The sequence below is a fragment of the Scyliorhinus torazame genome, chromosome 3 (assembly GCF_047496885.1).
Source record: "Scyliorhinus torazame isolate Kashiwa2021f chromosome 3, sScyTor2.1, whole genome shotgun sequence".
In the NCBI taxonomy this organism is placed as follows: domain Eukaryota; kingdom Metazoa; phylum Chordata; class Chondrichthyes; order Carcharhiniformes; family Scyliorhinidae; genus Scyliorhinus; species Scyliorhinus torazame.
In genome coordinates, this window is record NC_092709.1 from 154,330,652 (window position 1) to 154,346,772 (window position 16,121).

The window sequence follows — 16,121 nt, forward strand, 5'->3', positions numbered from 1 at the left end:
CCATGCTGGGGACATGGAATGGACACTGGGCTTTGAGGGAGGTGGAACTATGGAACATGAGGGGGAATGAAAGGGGCATATGCAGTTGGTAGGAGAGTGAGGGGGTGAGCCTGACATTCATCATTCCAAACAGGCCAATGTTCCAGTAAATGGAGGCAGTCATTCTGGTCTGCCGGCCTTGTCATCCGCCTGCCTCCATGCTGCCTCGGTCCTGCCTCTAGAGGCTGTAGGCCTGACTACATCCCGCCTTTGCTTCCCTGGAATGAAAGTAAGGCAGGGGCGGGCATCCTTAACGGCTTTGCTGACTCCAGATACCTATCTTCTTCACGTGAATCTGACCCACCAAGTCTGGATAAACATCTCAACTTTGGCAAATCAATGCCACCCTGTTCAGCTCTCCTCTAAAACTTCATGGCTTGACATCTGATTCCATCGCACAATTCTAACCTGAGTTTCAACTTGCATCACTTGTGCTGTTTACTTCCAGCTCTGCCTCTTCCTCATTCCCACTGCCATTGTGAAGCTAATCATCACCTTTTCTTTTGTAATCTTTCTTGTCACAAGTAGGCTTACATTAACATTGCAATGAAGTTACTGTGAAAAGCCCCTAGTCACCACATTCCGGTGCCTGTTCAGGTACACAGAGGGAGAATTCAACATATCCAATTCACCTAACAGTCTGCCTTTCGGAACTTTGATTGTTCCATGTACTCCTTGCTGCCTTCCCCTATCTCCCCTCTACAAATTGTAACTTGCATTTTATCCTGCACTGACACATTCTCCAATGATCCTTTGCTTGACACCCTTCATTCTCTTCCAACAAGTGTCAGCCTTGGCTCCAGAGGTGACACTCCTGCCCCTGTGTTGGAAGCTTTGTGGTTTGTCTGGCACTTCAACGCATTCCTCGGGGAATGTTCTACTGTTGAAACTGCAGGTACAATGTGAAACAAAATCATGTTTTTCCTTTTATGGGGATATAAACAGTCCCATGACAATATTTGAAGAACAGTACGAAGTTTTACAACACCAGGTTAAAGTCCAACAGGTTTGTTTCGATGTCACTAGTTTTCGGAGCGCTGCTCCTTCCTCAGGTGAACTATCCCAAGGTGACCCCCAGGGCCCCACGGGCACCAATTGGAAGGAGGGTGCACCGGAGGCCACCTGGGAGCCATCCTACAGGGAGACGATGGTTAATATTTGAAGAAGAGCAGGGACATTCTGGTCAATGTTGTCCTTCAACCAAAATCATAAAAGCAGATAACTGGGTGGTATGTCCCTTCCAGTGTGCAGCATAGTCTTTCCATGCTATCAAGGTGCCACTCTTCCTAGCTTCTGTGGTGATATGCATCACTGTATATACACAAGGGGTTAATGTAAGTACACTACAACTAAGTAACCACTAGAGGGAGCACCAGAGATGTCATGACATGCAGACATACAGCCAATGGGTCATTACAACAGGACACAACCAATGGGTAATCAGGACACCCAGAGGTGGCATTACCACAAGGGGGCACTTCACAACCCATATAAAAGGACAGGGCACACATGCTCTGCCTCTTTCCACAGACAGACATCTAGAGAGTACATCAGGGTTGATCAACAGCATCACACCCAGCACGTGGCTTAGAGCAGGCTGGTAAAGATAGACTGAGTTACTACAGCTAGGTTAGCAGAGAATCAAACTTATTTAAGAACTGTGTTAATAGCTCAATAAACAAGTTGAACTCATTTCATAGTCTGGAGCTTCCTTTGTCAAAGCATACATCAAGGAAGCAGCTTATGCTACACGAAGCAGCATAACACGACAGTTTCAACAGGAAAATTTGAGGTTTCAGACCACACATCATCCATTCTGCGGGAGGTAATCAGGAAAAGGCATTCCCCGAATTCCAATGCCTACAAGCAGGTCCCAAAGATACTGTTTCTGGGACCTTGCTGTTGAAATGGATACCACACATCCCTACATTATAACTTTCAAAAAATGGGCATGAGAGCCTGGGGCCGGAGGTCTCCTGCCGACCTGGTGATGGCACATGCCATGCTATGCCACCCTGTTCTGCCATTGTCAGGGGGGTGGACTCGGGAGAGCTGGCGATCACCATCGTCTACCTGTAGGATGGCTCCCAGGTGGCCTCGGCTGCACCCTCCTTCCAATTGGTGCCCGTGAGGCCCTGGGGGTCACCGTGGGATGGCAGGGCAACTGGATTGAGCTGCAGATGCTCCTGTGTCATCTGGCTCTGCCAGTTTTGGTGACTCTCCAATATCCGCACCATGGTGCCGATGCCCTCAGCGATGCCCCTCTGTGAGTGGGCCATGCTCTGCAGCGCCTCACCAATGCCCTCCTGAGACTGGGACATGCTCCGTAGCAACCCGGCAGGGTCCACCTGAGACTGGGACATGTCTCCCAGCATCTGGAACATGCTCCACAGCACCTCGGAAAGGTCTACCTACGTAAGGGACACAGGGAGCACTGGCTGACCTGTGGCTGACCCTTCAACCCCCTCGGGAAACAGGGTATCCTTCCTGTATTTGGTCCCGTCCATGAGCCTGGCCAGGTGGGCATCCGCATGAGCTAGTTTGCGTGGTGGGATGGCTGCATGCTGTCTGGGGTTTGTTCTGTGGGATCAGTTTAAGTGCTGCTCCTCCTCATTAGCAGGGTGCTGTCAGGCGCGGTTCCGGCAAATTAGCTGGCAGCACAGTCATTTGCAGCGCATAGCCGTGGGGCTTCATTAATTAATATTAATATTAATACTAATTAATATTCAATATTGGTGACGGCCTCACTGGGTTGGTCATTGGGAAACCTCCGGCGATTCCCACTCACTACCACACTTAGAACGAACTTGGTTAGATCACCCCCAACACCTTATTTGCTGTAAAAGTGTTTTGGACACATTGAGAAAGCCACTACATAAATACAAAATAGTTCTTGAGCAGCGTGTTAATGCGAAAAGGCAGGAATTTTCAGCAACAATATTCCTTAGCAACAATAAAAATGGATTGCTCCATTCTAACAGTTAATTTAGTTTTGTTTTTTATTTGTCAGGAACAAAGACTGTGCAAAACTGTGGGAAGCATTTTTGAACGCATTTAGTAAGAAGGACCCATGCAAAATCACAGAAGAGGATTATAAACCATTTTTGAATTTGGCGGGTCACGACATTCCAATTGACCAGGTGAGGAATAAAACACTTCAAGAACCTGTCATGATAGTCCAGACTAAAATACAGAAATATATTACAACTTCACTTCTAGTTCATTCTATCTGTCAATACTGAATCATTGAATGTGAATATAAGGAGGATTTGACAGTATAGTTTTGATGATCCTGAATTATCAGCCAGATGTAGTAAATCCCAATATGACAAGTTATAAAATTCATTTCAATTAATCTATTTAAATTGTGGGTTGGCAGCAGGAAAAAGTGACCATGCACACTGCCAGACTTTTTCACTGCAGGCCCTCCGGGAAAGGGAACTTTCCACCATTATGCAATCAGCCTCCACATAAATATAATGCCACAATATGTCAATGACTCTTGAGCCACTGTTGTCAAGGATATTAAGAATACACAATATATGCAGCCTTTCCAGTATTAACCAGTCATTTCAAAAATACTGAAACAAACCATACATTACAGGGGTAAAATTCTTTATGCTTCCACTAAAATTCCTGTGTGAGTGTAACAGAAGGGCAGGTAAAGAAGTCAGGATCCAGATGATGCATTTTGTCAGTGGGCTGGTGACAATATGTATGCCAGGCCGTGAAATGGTGGAAATGGTCCAGGCTTAAACCATAGATTGGGTCCATAACATGGCCTCGGTTTTGTCGTTCGGTAAATGTCATCAAGACAGATAAATAGTGATCGATTGCCTCCAGTGGTTGCAAAAATGTAACCAGAGGTCTCAAGTTTAAGACAATCACAGAAAGGATTAAAGAGCAGTCTGGAAAGTGGGTGGAATTGATACCAATTCTGTTTCATGTACACCAATTATCCCCAAGGTTAAGGTGAGAGATCAACTGAGCCCACACAAATCCATGAGTTATTTGAAAAATGTCATTCCATTAGTTCTTTGGAAAAGAAGAATGTTGAAAGATTTAATGAGTGAGCATGAGCTGCTTATTACAATCCCCAAAGAGATCGATAACTTGAAAAAATAAATTTGAATTTCCAGTTAATAGCTGAATGAATCACACATAAGATTTTACATTTTGAGACTTTTATTATTAACACTCAAGCTACAGCCAACAGGTGCGTCTGACAGGTCACAGATGTCCTGTTTGCCAAGGCAGTGAACTATATAAACTTTGACATGGATCAAGCCCAACAAGATGCCCGGGCAGCAGGATTCTCCGGCATCACTGAGATGCCCCTTGTCCAGGGGCTAATAGATGGCACGCACCGGGCCATCAGAGGGTGCCCTACGTTAAGAGAAAGGGGGCTCCACTCCCTGAACATCCAGCACTTGTGCGACCTGAAGATCATGCACGTGTGTGCACCCTTCCAAGGCAGCATGTACGACAGGTACATTCCGGGACAGTCAGATATCCCCGGCCTCTTCGAGGACCACCCCAGAATTGCTGGTTGGCTCTTGGGAGATAAGGGGTACCCGCTTAGGACCTGCCAAATGACAGAGGCCGGTGACCGATGTGGAGACCCGATACAATGAGCCCTTGCAGCCACCCGGGATGTATCTCACAAGAGTTTCCACCACTGCCCCACTCTTTCGATGGTGCCGCCCACTCCTCCCATCACCCCCTCTTCCTCCCCCAATGCACACTCGCTCCTTTATCCCCTACGTACTCTACAGCTGTCTAGGTGTTACCCAAGGATGCACATCAGAGGTGGAGGCTGCTTGCTGCTTATTACGTCCCGTGGCCTTCAATGCTCCTGGCGGGCATTCTCTGGGGGCTCTGGGGTCAGAGTGCCCCGGCGCACTTGCCGGTGGCACATGCAGGGGCTGGTTTAGCACACTCAGGGGCTCGTTTAGTACACTGGGCTAAATTGCTGGCTTTGAAAGCAGACCATGGCAGGCCAGCAGCACGGTTCAATTCCCGTACCAACCTCCCCGAACAGGTGCCGGAATGTGGTGACTAGGGGCTTTTCACAGTAACTTCATTTGAAGCCTACTTGTGACAATAAGCGATTTTCATTTTTCATTTCATTTCATTAGCCAAATTTTAAGAACCAGCAAAGAATGATTAAAACAATAATAAAGAGGGAGGGAGGAGAGTGTGAGAGAAAGCTAGCTGATAGTATAAAAGCACATACCGCATGGTAGGCTGGTAAGAAGTCACATGGGATCAGAGGAGAGCTGGCAAGTTGGATACAGAACTTATTGAGCACAGAAGACAGAGGGTAGCAGTAGAAGGGCGCTTTTCTAAATGGAAGGCTGTGACTAGCAGCGTTCCACAGGGATCAGTTCTGGAGCCTTTGTAAGTTCGCAGACGACACAAAAATTGGTAGCATTACGGATAGTGAAGAGGATTGTCAGAGGATACAGCAGGATATAAGCTGGTTGAAGTCCTGGGCGGAGAATGGCAGATGGAGTTTAATCCGGGCATGTGTGAGGTAATGCACTTTGGAAGGTCCAATGCATGTAGGAATTACACAACAAATGATAGAACTCTTGCGAGTATTGACAGGCAGAGAGATCTGGGCGTGCGTGTCCACCGATCACTGAAAGTGGCAACGCATGTGGATAAAATGGTCAAGAAGGCATATGGCATGCTGGCTTTCATCAGTCGGGGCAGTGAATATAAAAATTTTCATTTCACAGCTGGGTGCTGACTGCGAGATGCGGCATCATCAGAGGGGTGGATCACGGGGAGCTGGTGGCCACTGTTGCCACACCATAGGATGGGTCTGGATTGGCAACGAGCATCCCCTCCTCACGGTCGGTGCCCATAGGGTTCTGGGGTTCACCTCGGGATGCAGGGACAGTTGGATTGAGCCCTCCCAGCCCTGGTGGCTCCTCAATGTCTGCACCACGGTGTTGCACCCTCAGCGATGCTCCTCAGTAACTGGGACATGCTCTGCAGCACCCCGGCAATGCCCACCTGCGACTGGGACAAGCTTCGCTGCGCCTCGGCTATTTCCATCTGAGAGCTAGACATGTCCCGCAGAACTTCATCAAGGTCCGCTTGATACTGGGTCATATTCCCCAGCGAGTCTGACATTCTACCGAGCCCCTCAACCATGGCTGTCACTGACAGAACCACGCCTTGGATACCTCCACTGATGCAGCTGGTCGTGCACCAAGCTCTCCACTGCAATCGCCACCCTCGCAGAGTTGGCCTCGGTGCCACACATTGTCGGTGCCATCTCCTATGCCCGTAGCCTCTGGGACTCCTCCAATCGGCTATGGACATGCTTGAGTTCCCCTCTGAATATCATCTGCATCAGCTCTGGGTAATCCTGTTCCAGAGGTTCTGCATCTAACTGGGACCCAGCTGCGGTCCTGGGATCCAGCCGACCTCCAACTACTGCCTCGCCTGGGCGTTCCTGCCTCTACCTGAAGTGCATCTGCTTTGGCGTGGTGCTCACCAGATTGTGCCCCAGAAGCCTGCCCACTACTGTTGCCCAGCGAGGTGCGTGTCTATGCACTGGTGGAGGTAGGGATAATAGTTGCGATGCACCTATGATAGCATCCTTGGAGCTCTCCTCTGAAGTATTCTCCTGAGAGATTGAGGAGGAGGACCACCCCAGATGGGCCGACACCATTGGCTGGAGGTCCTGCGGGTGAATGGACATGTGCTCATTGGGAGGGTGGGTGAGTCTGTATGGCATTAACAACTCATGTTTGACAGCTCATCCAGTTAGGGCCTGGTGGATCCTCACCTCTGCATTGTGCACTGACCTCAATGTTGTTGACCACTCTGTTCTCGGTCACCCCCGTAACCTCCAGGACCTGGTCCTCGAAGGTGGTGAGGATTCTGATGTCCGGTACCCTGCTGCCCGTCGGTGCCCTCGCCCGACGGTTGTGGGAAAACCTCTCCTGCAGGGACACAGAAAGGTCATCGTTAGCCGCTCGGGTGGTTCACTGCGGGGTTGAGGGTTCAGGAGGGTTAGTGGGATATTTCACCTGGGGGCGGGGGAAGGTTTTGTTGGTGGCAGCCGAATGGGTGGGCCAGGGCACAGCACAATGCTGGGCGGCACCACGCCATGGAGGGGGAGGGGAAGGGGGGGGGGGTCCGGTGCCAGCTCACCCGTGCAGCCTAATGTAGGTTGTTGACCTTCTTGCTGCTGTCACTTCTTCCCAGGCGGCACTGGTTGCCCTGTGGCTTATCCTCCGTGACCCCTGGGGGAACAGGATGAACCTCCTGGCCTCCCAGGGCTTCATCCTCGAATCATGGGTCCGCTTATCTCAATGCCATAGCTGCGAGCTGAATGGGGTTGACTGTGCATGAGCAGTTTAAGTGTTGCTCGACCTTGTGCCCATGATATTTAAAGTTTTGTTATTTATTTTTTAACATGGCACTGTAGCACAATGGTTAGCACTGTTGCTTCACAGCTCCAGGGTCCCAGGTTCGATTCCCGGCTTGGGTCACTGCCTGTGCCGACAGAGTCTGCTCATTCTCCCCATGTCTGCATGGATTTCCTCCGGGCGCTCCGGTTTCCTCCCAAAAGTCCCGAAAGATGAGTTTGTTAGATGAATTGGACATTCTGAATTCTCCCTCAGTGTACCCGAACTGGCGCCGGAGTGTGGCGACTAGGGGGTTTTCACAGTAACTTCATTGCAGTGTTAATGTAAGCCTACTTGTGACACTAATAAAGATTATTAGAGATTATTATTATAATTTAAGATGGAAAACTCCAGAGTAGAATGTTTTAATAGTGCAAACCATGTTGTTTTCTGCAAATTCCAATAACTGTATCAATACTGTTCATATTACCTAGTCAATTTTCTGGAGCCAGACCAAAACACTTATCCTTCAGTACACCGATATCATACAAAAGGTTATGCCCCTCGAGAGCACTCTGATTGGTTATATGGTGGATGGTCTGAATTGGTGTGGAAAACTCTCCAGCCCAGGTGAGTAATCAATAACTTTCACTTGCTATTCAAGACTCCTGTTCATGGGCTCCTTTGTGGCAGAGCCTTTTTGAATTTCATTGGTAAACGAGATCCTACTGCTGACTCAAGATTGTGAGCACACGTCACCATTTATGTCCCCCAATGGCTGGGATTTTTCAGTTCCCCCCACCCAGCCCCCCTGCGGGTGGTTTTCAAGCGGTGGAGACTGTCCCCCATTGGTCACTGGCAGGATATTACTGTCCCTCCAAAATCAATGGTCATTCACGTTGCTCAGCAGCTGACCCGCCGGGGAAGTCCCCACGGGAGTGAGTGGGTTGCTTTTGGCAGGACCGGAAGATCCCTCCGATGGAAGGGCTGGAACATCCCACCCAATGACATTGGTCTTCCAAATATTTAGTTGGGAGAAAATGTCTATTCATTCAAAGCAAGCAGTCTGCCAATATAATGGTGGTGGAGGGGTTAAGCGAGGTGTTGGTGAGATGGAACTATACGTTATCAGCCTACACTTGGAAACTGAAGCTCTGTTTTCCCAAGAAATCACCAATGATTTCAATCTTAGTAACAGAAGTCCATCAGCTCCTTGTACTGGTTGTTGGACAGTGGAGAAGATCGGGGAGAAGGGGAAATGATTGGCATTCCAGACGTAATAGCAACATGAGGAAAAACATTTTCACAGTGAGTGCTTAGAATCTGGGATGCATCGCTTGAGACTGTGATGAAGGCAGGTTCATTTGAGGGATTCAACAGATAATTAATGTCCAGGATTATGGAGAGAAGGCAAGAACGTGGGACTAGGTGAATTGCCCGTGCACAAAGCCAGCACAGCCACAATGGGCCAAATGGCCTCCTCCTGTGCTCTCACCATTCTATGATCTTGGAATAGTGAGCCAATTTTAGTAGACAAGAGCAGAACCTGATGGTATTTTGTGCTTCAGCCCCATCTGGAGGTGCATGGCAAAATTAATCGTCCACCATACCGTTTCATGTCTGTGGATTCCTTGGATAAAAGGAACTGGAGATTAGAATTGTAGCAGGGCGAGCGGCTAGGGAAAGAGAGTAATGAGTTTAGAGCACCACTCCTTGGTGGGACGTGTTGCTCTTTTTAGCCTTAGTTTATTAGCTCTGATTATGTCACCTTTGCTCACGAGTCGCCAGGTATCTTTTTGATACCGCCACGTGGTTCAAGTTCAAGTTATGATTAATAAGTCAGCACACCGCTTAGTAAGATTGAAATCAACGGTCATTTATTATATACAACAAGCAATGTTTATACACTAATCCTACTATCTATATAATAAACCTATCACTACTGGCCAATACTTAACTTAGGAAGAGCCCACCAGGTCAAGGAAACGAATGGCTTGTCCAATCGGATCTGGCCCGCGGGGTTCAAAAGGCTGCTACAGGTCGGTGGCTAGGTGTCTCTATCGGATAGCGATCGCTGGATTCAAACTTACAGTTGCCGGTTGCTGTTCTTGCGAAGGTCTCGAGCAGGCGAAGAGGAGAGAGAGAGCGATTTGAACTTGGCCCCTCACTTTTATAGGGCCCAGGGGCTTCCCGCCTCCCGGGGCGGCCCTTGACTCTGAGTCCCAAGTGATTGGATTTGTCCCCAATCCCTGGGGTCGATGTGTCCAATTGCGAGGCGATTCCTCGATCGGGGGGTGGTCGTTCACCTGTCTTTGTTTCGGCCACTGCAGGCGCCGACAGGTCTGGCCCGGTATTCAATTGCTAATATGTTGCAATTGTTCCCGGGGATAGCCAATTTAACTGCAGATGTCTGGATAGATGGGCTGCTAAAAGTCCTGAATGTAACTGCAAATGTCTGGGTTGATGGGCTGTTGATAGCCCTGAGTATCAATCTGGGCCAACTTCCCCAGAGCCAAATATGCAATACTGTCTGCAGCTGCCTGCTTGTGGCTTGTTACCTGCTTTTCCCAGCAGCCTTTCTGGTTAGCCATTTCAAACTGGGTTTTGGCCAGATTAATCGGGACGCAGCCATTTTACGTGGCGACAGACGCCAGGCTATTCCACCCCTCAGAGAGCTACAAAGAACAAAGAAAAGTACAGCACACGAACAGGCCCTTCGGCCCTCCAAACCTGCGCCGACCATGCTGCCCGTCCGAACTAAAACAGCTAGGCTGCTTTATGTAAATGATTGCAGGGACAGCAAGTAGCATCTTCACCGCAATCACAAGTTAGATCAGATAATTCAATATCAAGCCGGACATCAAGTCCCAATAATTGACAGAACCAAAGGAAATACATATTTGAGGAGATTGTGGGGCTCCAGCCTTAGTGAAACACCCCATTGGAAGCAAAGGATCTATGAATTCATTCTTACTTTGTTTGGAGAAACTTCTTCAATCATTTCAACAATTTTATTTGATGAACATTATTACCATTATCAGGAATGCAGGAAAAGGCTTAATTTGGAAGAATCAGGGGCGGGATTCTCCGAACCTCCGCCGGGTCGGAGAATCGCTGGGGGGCGGCGTAAATCTCGCCCCCGCCGCCCGCCGAATTCTCCGAAGGGTGAAAAGTCGGCGGGGTGCCAATCACGACGCCCGCCTCGGAGAATGGCAGGGGTGGGCGCGAGACACTGGACTCCGGGGCTGCCCATATTCTCCCGGCCGGATGGGCACGTCGGCATAAATCAAAACACCTTTTTAACGGCGTCAACCAGTGCTGATGGTTGACGCCGTCCAGCGTGGAAGTAGGTCACGGCCTGGGGGGTGGCCGCAGGAGAGGTGATGGCGTGGCCGCAGTCTGTGTGTGTGGGGGGAGTGGTGTGTGTGGGTGTGTGTGCGTCGGTTGGGGAAGGGCGGGGTGAGTGCCGGGGAAGGGCGGGGTGAGTGCCGGGGATGGGGGGGTGAGTGCCGGGGACGGGGGGGGGGGTGAGTGCCGGTGACGGGGGGGTGAGTGCCGGGGACGGGGGGGGGGTGAATGCCAGGGACAGGGGGGTGAGTGCCGGGAATGGGGGGGTGAGTGCCGGGGACAGGGGGGTGAGTGCCGGGGACGGAAGGGATGAGTGCCGGGGCCGGGGGGGAGGGGGGTGCGAGGGCAAGGGAGATTGTCCGCCTGGCCAGGTGCCATCCTCCAACAGTCGCGCCCATGCAGCCCATGCCACCTGGCTGGGGGGAGGCGGGGTACGGGCAATGATGACATGTCGTCCCCCCTCCCCCCCGCAGGGCGTCATGTTTTCTGATCCGCCAGCGATGTTGGCCGCCGTGGCGGCAGCCGCTATTCTCCATGTTGCCCTGGAGGAGGAGGAGCGTGCCAGAGAGGCAGCGCAGGGTGCCGCAGAGGAGCATGCCGCATAGGGGCAGGCGGCAGCCGCCCAGGCTAGAGGGACACCCGCCCGACAGGATGAGGAGGAGGAGCAGGGGAACATGTAGTGGAGGAGGAACACGAGGAGGGGGAGGAGGATGTCGCGGCCCCACCGCAACGGAGGCACCCGAGGAGGCCCCGTATGTACCGGCCCCGGTTGTCATACCAGGACCTCACGGACCGGGAATGCAGGAGGAGACTCCGGATGAGCCAGGAAACCGTGGCACACATCTGCACCTGCTGGCACACCTGGTACTGGGGGGGACACCCTCTCCCCGTATCCGTCAAGGATACGGTGGCCCTGAACTTTTATGCCACAGGGTCATTCCAGACACCAGGTGGGGACCTGTCCGGCATCTCGCAGACATCGGTGCACCGGTGCATCCGGGCAGTGACAGACGCCCTATATGCCATTGCGGACCGCTACATCCACTTCCCTGTGGACCGGGCCAGCCAGGATGCCCGGGCCGTGGGCTTTTCTGTCGTGGCCGGGTTCCCCGTGGTCCAGGGCGCGATCGATGGGATGCACGTCGCCGTGCGGCCAGCTGCAGATAACAGGGCCGTGTTCACCAATAGGAAGGGGACCTATTCCATGAACATCCAGGTGGTCTGCGATCACCGCATGATTATCCTGCACGTCTGCGCCCGGTACCCAGGAAGTGTACATGACTCATAGGTGATGTCGCGGTCTTACATCCCCTGCATGTACGAGGGGCGCCACCCCCGGCTGAGGGGCTGGTTGCTAGGCGACAGGAGTTACCCGTTGCGGTCGTGGCTGATGACGCCTATACGGAGGCCACAGAATGACGCGGAGAACAGCTACAATGATGCCATGCAGCAACCAGGGGTGTGATAGGTGCTTTGGCGTGCTCAAAACGCGTTTCAGGTGCCTGGACCTCTCTTGGGGCGCCCTCCAGTATCCGTCAGATAGGGTCGGCCGCATCATTGTGGTGTGGTGCGTCCTGCACAACATAGCCCAGCAGAGGGGCGATGTGCCGCAGGCAGAGGAGGGCGGAGTGGAGGAGCAGCAGGAAGAGGCGCAGTCCTCCCCAGATGAGGGGGATGGGGGCAATGGTGAGGACAGATGGGCTAGACATGGGCGGGTGGCTGTCCACCGTTACCGGCTGGGCCAGCGGGCACGGGACAGGCTGATAGCCGTCCGCTTCACTCACTAGGGGGCGTGGGAATCAGTGAGTATGGCCACATACCACACATCATGGCAACACCCGAACACCCTCACCCCCCCCACCCATCCACCCACCCAGCACCCTCACCCCCCCAACCACACCCACCCCACCCGCATGCACACCACCCTTCCATTGCAGATCCACCTGCGGCACGACGGCCGGGCTCTCACGGGCGCCGGTGGAAGTGTGTCTATTGCAGGCCATGGAGGATGATGACAACCCGCCCTGCAATGAGCTCCTGGCTCCACATCGTTGGACGATGTCTGACCCATGGCCACAGTACCACCATCCACCCGGACCATCCCTGCATGCGGCTGTGACACTGCAGCGCACGGTCCCGTCCTCTGCCTGGGGGGATGTTGATGGCGGCCCAGGGGGAAGGGGGCAGACTCACCTGAGACCGACGTAAGACCACACACTGGTGCTCAACGTACATGACACCCCCGCACGCTTTGGACAGAGCACAAAGGCAGCTTCTGTAGGTGTAACATTGACTTTAATAACCAAAGGAGTTCATGCATGTGCCCTAGCCCCTTAAACTCGTCTGTCCTCTGCACCCATGCCAACTTACTCAGTGTCTAATTGTTTGGCCTTACGGGCCCTTTGACTATGCATGTGTGGTTCCCCAGACGGTACAGCAGAACTGGAGGTGGACTCCTGTGATTCCTGCCCTCTGACTCGGAATCCCTTTGGCGGCCGTTTCCTGGGGCGTCCTGGCTTAGATGGGCCAGGCTGCGGCCCGAGCGACTGGGATGGCGAGCTGCCAGCCTGTCCTGCCCGTTGCCCACCCGATGCACCTGGGACGGAAGGGGGGAATCCGAGGTGCTGCAGTGTTCCTGGACCTCCCCTACAGGGGGACCAGGGACGGGCGCCAGCAACTCCTCCTCCCTTGGGGTGCCCAATGGCCCCCAGGCCTCTACATGTGTCGGGGGTGCGAACGGACCGGCCATCCGATGCCCCTCCGACACCTGGCGCTGCCAGTCCTGGAGGCCCCTGCTGGTATCGACAAGGGTCTGCAGGTTTGCAGCCATGGAGCTCAGGGAGTTGGCCATCCCTGTCTGTGACTGTGCGACGCCGACTAGCACATGGGCAATGGCGCCGATGCCCTCAGCGATGGCCTGCTGAGACTGGGCCATGGCCTGCAGAGACTGGGCTATGGCCTGCTGAGACTGGGCCATGGCCTGCTGAGACTGGGCTATGGCCTGCTGAGACTGGGCTATGGCGTGCTGAGACAGGGCCACAGCGTTCAGTGCCTCTGCCATCTGCCGCTGGCGCTGGCTCATGGCCTCTTGTGAGAGGGCAGCCATTTCCTGGGCCACAGACGCCGCCTGCACGGAAAGCCCCAGGCCTCGCAAACCGCTCCCCATGTCTGACACCGTCACACCCATTGCCTCCACCGTGGACGCCACCCGTGTGGTGTCGGCCTGGGTGGCACGTATGACCGGCACCACTCCCAGCTCCTGGACGCGGGTGCACTCCTCCACCTGCGACTGCAGCCGCTGCAAGTCGACCGTCACCCTCTTCGCTCGTCCAGGTTCGGTGGTTGCATCGGGGTTATGTGTGGGTGTGGTAACTCCAGGAACCCGGGATCCATCTGGGCGGCAGATGTTTGCTTGTGCTAGGATGGCCTCCGACCGCCCGGCCCCTCTGCTGCTCCTACCTCCACCTGCTGTACCGGGACGGCTGTGTTGTGCGCACCAGTGAGTGTACCAGACGCCTCATCACTAAAGTGCCCAACCGAGGTGAGTGTCTCTGCGATGGTGGAAGGTGTTGGAGACAGCAGTGGCGTTGTGTCGTGCTCTTCGTCCCACTCTGAGTCCATGGTACTTTGGGGTGGCGGTTCGTCTCCACCCATCCACTCTGTGTCACTGTCCTGTATTTCGGTTTCCTGGGTAGGGGAGCCCTGGTAGGGGTCTCCTGGGTAGGGCTGTCCTGGGTAGTGGTTTCGTGGCTCGGCTGCGACGGGGGCCTGTGGCTGCCCCCCTCGTCGCTGGGTGGCACACGCCTGCTTTGCTGCACCCGCATGAGACGGGGGCGTCGTCTCCCTATTGCTCCAGGTCTCTTTGTCTCCCATGGTCGCCGTGGGGCATCCTGCGGGCGTCGCGTGCCAGAGGGTCCGGGTCTCTCCGTATCCCATGGTCGCCCTGGGGCATTTTGCAGGCGTCGCGTGCCAGAGGGTCCGGGTCTCTCCGTATCCCGTGGTCGCCCTAGGGCATCCTGCGGGCGGTCGGCATCTACGGGGATGGGTGCCTCGACGTTTGCTCCCGCAATACACAATTAAGCATGCATGGTTAGACACGCAGGCAGTGATCAGGTGATATGGGGGAGGGGGGATATAGCGGAGGGGGGATATAGCGGAGGGGGATATAGCGGAGGGGGGATATAGCGGAGGGGGGATATAGGGGATATGGGGGAGGGGGGATATGGGGGAGGGGGGATATGGGGGAGGGGGGATATGGGGACGGGGGGATATGGGGACGGGCTGTCGGTGGCTCACTTGCTGGTGGGCCCCCGACCTCTGCATCGGCAACCTCCCGGTCCTCAGGTCCGCCAGCCAGTCCCAGGGCCCATTCCTCATGTACGGTGAGTGGCCTCTCATCAGCTGGGCCCCCTCCAGTCCTCTCAGGCTCCTTATTGTTGTGTGCGCGCTTCTCCTGTGGGGGGCGGGTGGGTGACAGGGGTAAAGGGCAACAGTATTAGACAGGTATATGAATGCACGCCATCGGTTGCGTGTATAGTGCAGAGGTTAGGGTTAGGGTTGGTTTCACCTGGGGGTGTGCCGCACATCAGGCAGGGAGGAGGGGGGGGGGGGGGTCTCACCCTGGCTGCCCTGACGAGGTTGTTCACCGTTCACCTTCTTGTGGCACTGGGTGCCTGTCCGTGGTGTCAGAGCCACACGCTGACGGCCTCTGCCACCTCCCTCCACAGACGCCGGCTGAGGCGTGGGGCGACCCTGCGGCCGTGTCCGGTGTACAGGAACTCCCTCCTCTCCTCCACTGCGTCCAGGAGCGCCTCACTGTCGCGGTCCTGGAACCCCGGGGCTGCGCGGCAGGCGGCCATTTTGTCGGGTCTTCCGGGGTGGTGGGGGGCGCGTCTTTTGAGCCGTCACGCCGCGCGGCGTCAATGACGCCACACGGCATCACCTTCCATGTCGGATGACGCCATCGCGAATGTCGTCATGCCGCTGCTAGCCCATTCGGGGCTGGAGAATTTCCGTTGTTTGGGGGGGCCCGATGCCGGAGTGATCCGCGCCGCGGGTCCCGGCCATCGAGCCAGTTTTCGGAGAATCCTGCCCCAGGTATCAATCCATAATATCATAGAATTCCTACAGTGCAGAAGGAGGCCATTGGGCCCATCGAGTCCTCACCGACTCTCCAAAAGAGCACTTCAAACTAGGCCTCCCCCCCCCCCACCCTTTCCCCGTAACCCCCACCTAACATTTGGAAACTAAGGGGCAATTTAGCACGGCTAATCCACCTAACCTGCACATCTTTGGACTGTAGGAGGAAACGGAAGCACCCGGAGGAAACTCACGCAGCCACTGGGAGAACGTGCAAACTCCACA

At 53.9% G+C, this 16,121-nt stretch overlaps 1 protein-coding gene across 1 annotated transcript in view; it reads left to right on the forward strand.

Moving 5' to 3' along the window:
- The window catches only part of LOC140408762 (ADP-ribosyl cyclase/cyclic ADP-ribose hydrolase 2-like), a 66,016-nt gene that overhangs the window by 23,628 nt on the left and 26,267 nt on the right, over positions 1 to 16,121 (forward strand). Inside the window, exons 3-4 of the mRNA XM_072496408.1 lie at positions 3,050 to 3,179; positions 7,904 to 8,039. Coding sequence (XP_072352509.1) covers positions 3,050 to 3,179; positions 7,904 to 8,039 — 266 coding nt within the window. The remainder of the gene's footprint in view (positions 1 to 3,049; positions 3,180 to 7,903; positions 8,040 to 16,121) is intronic.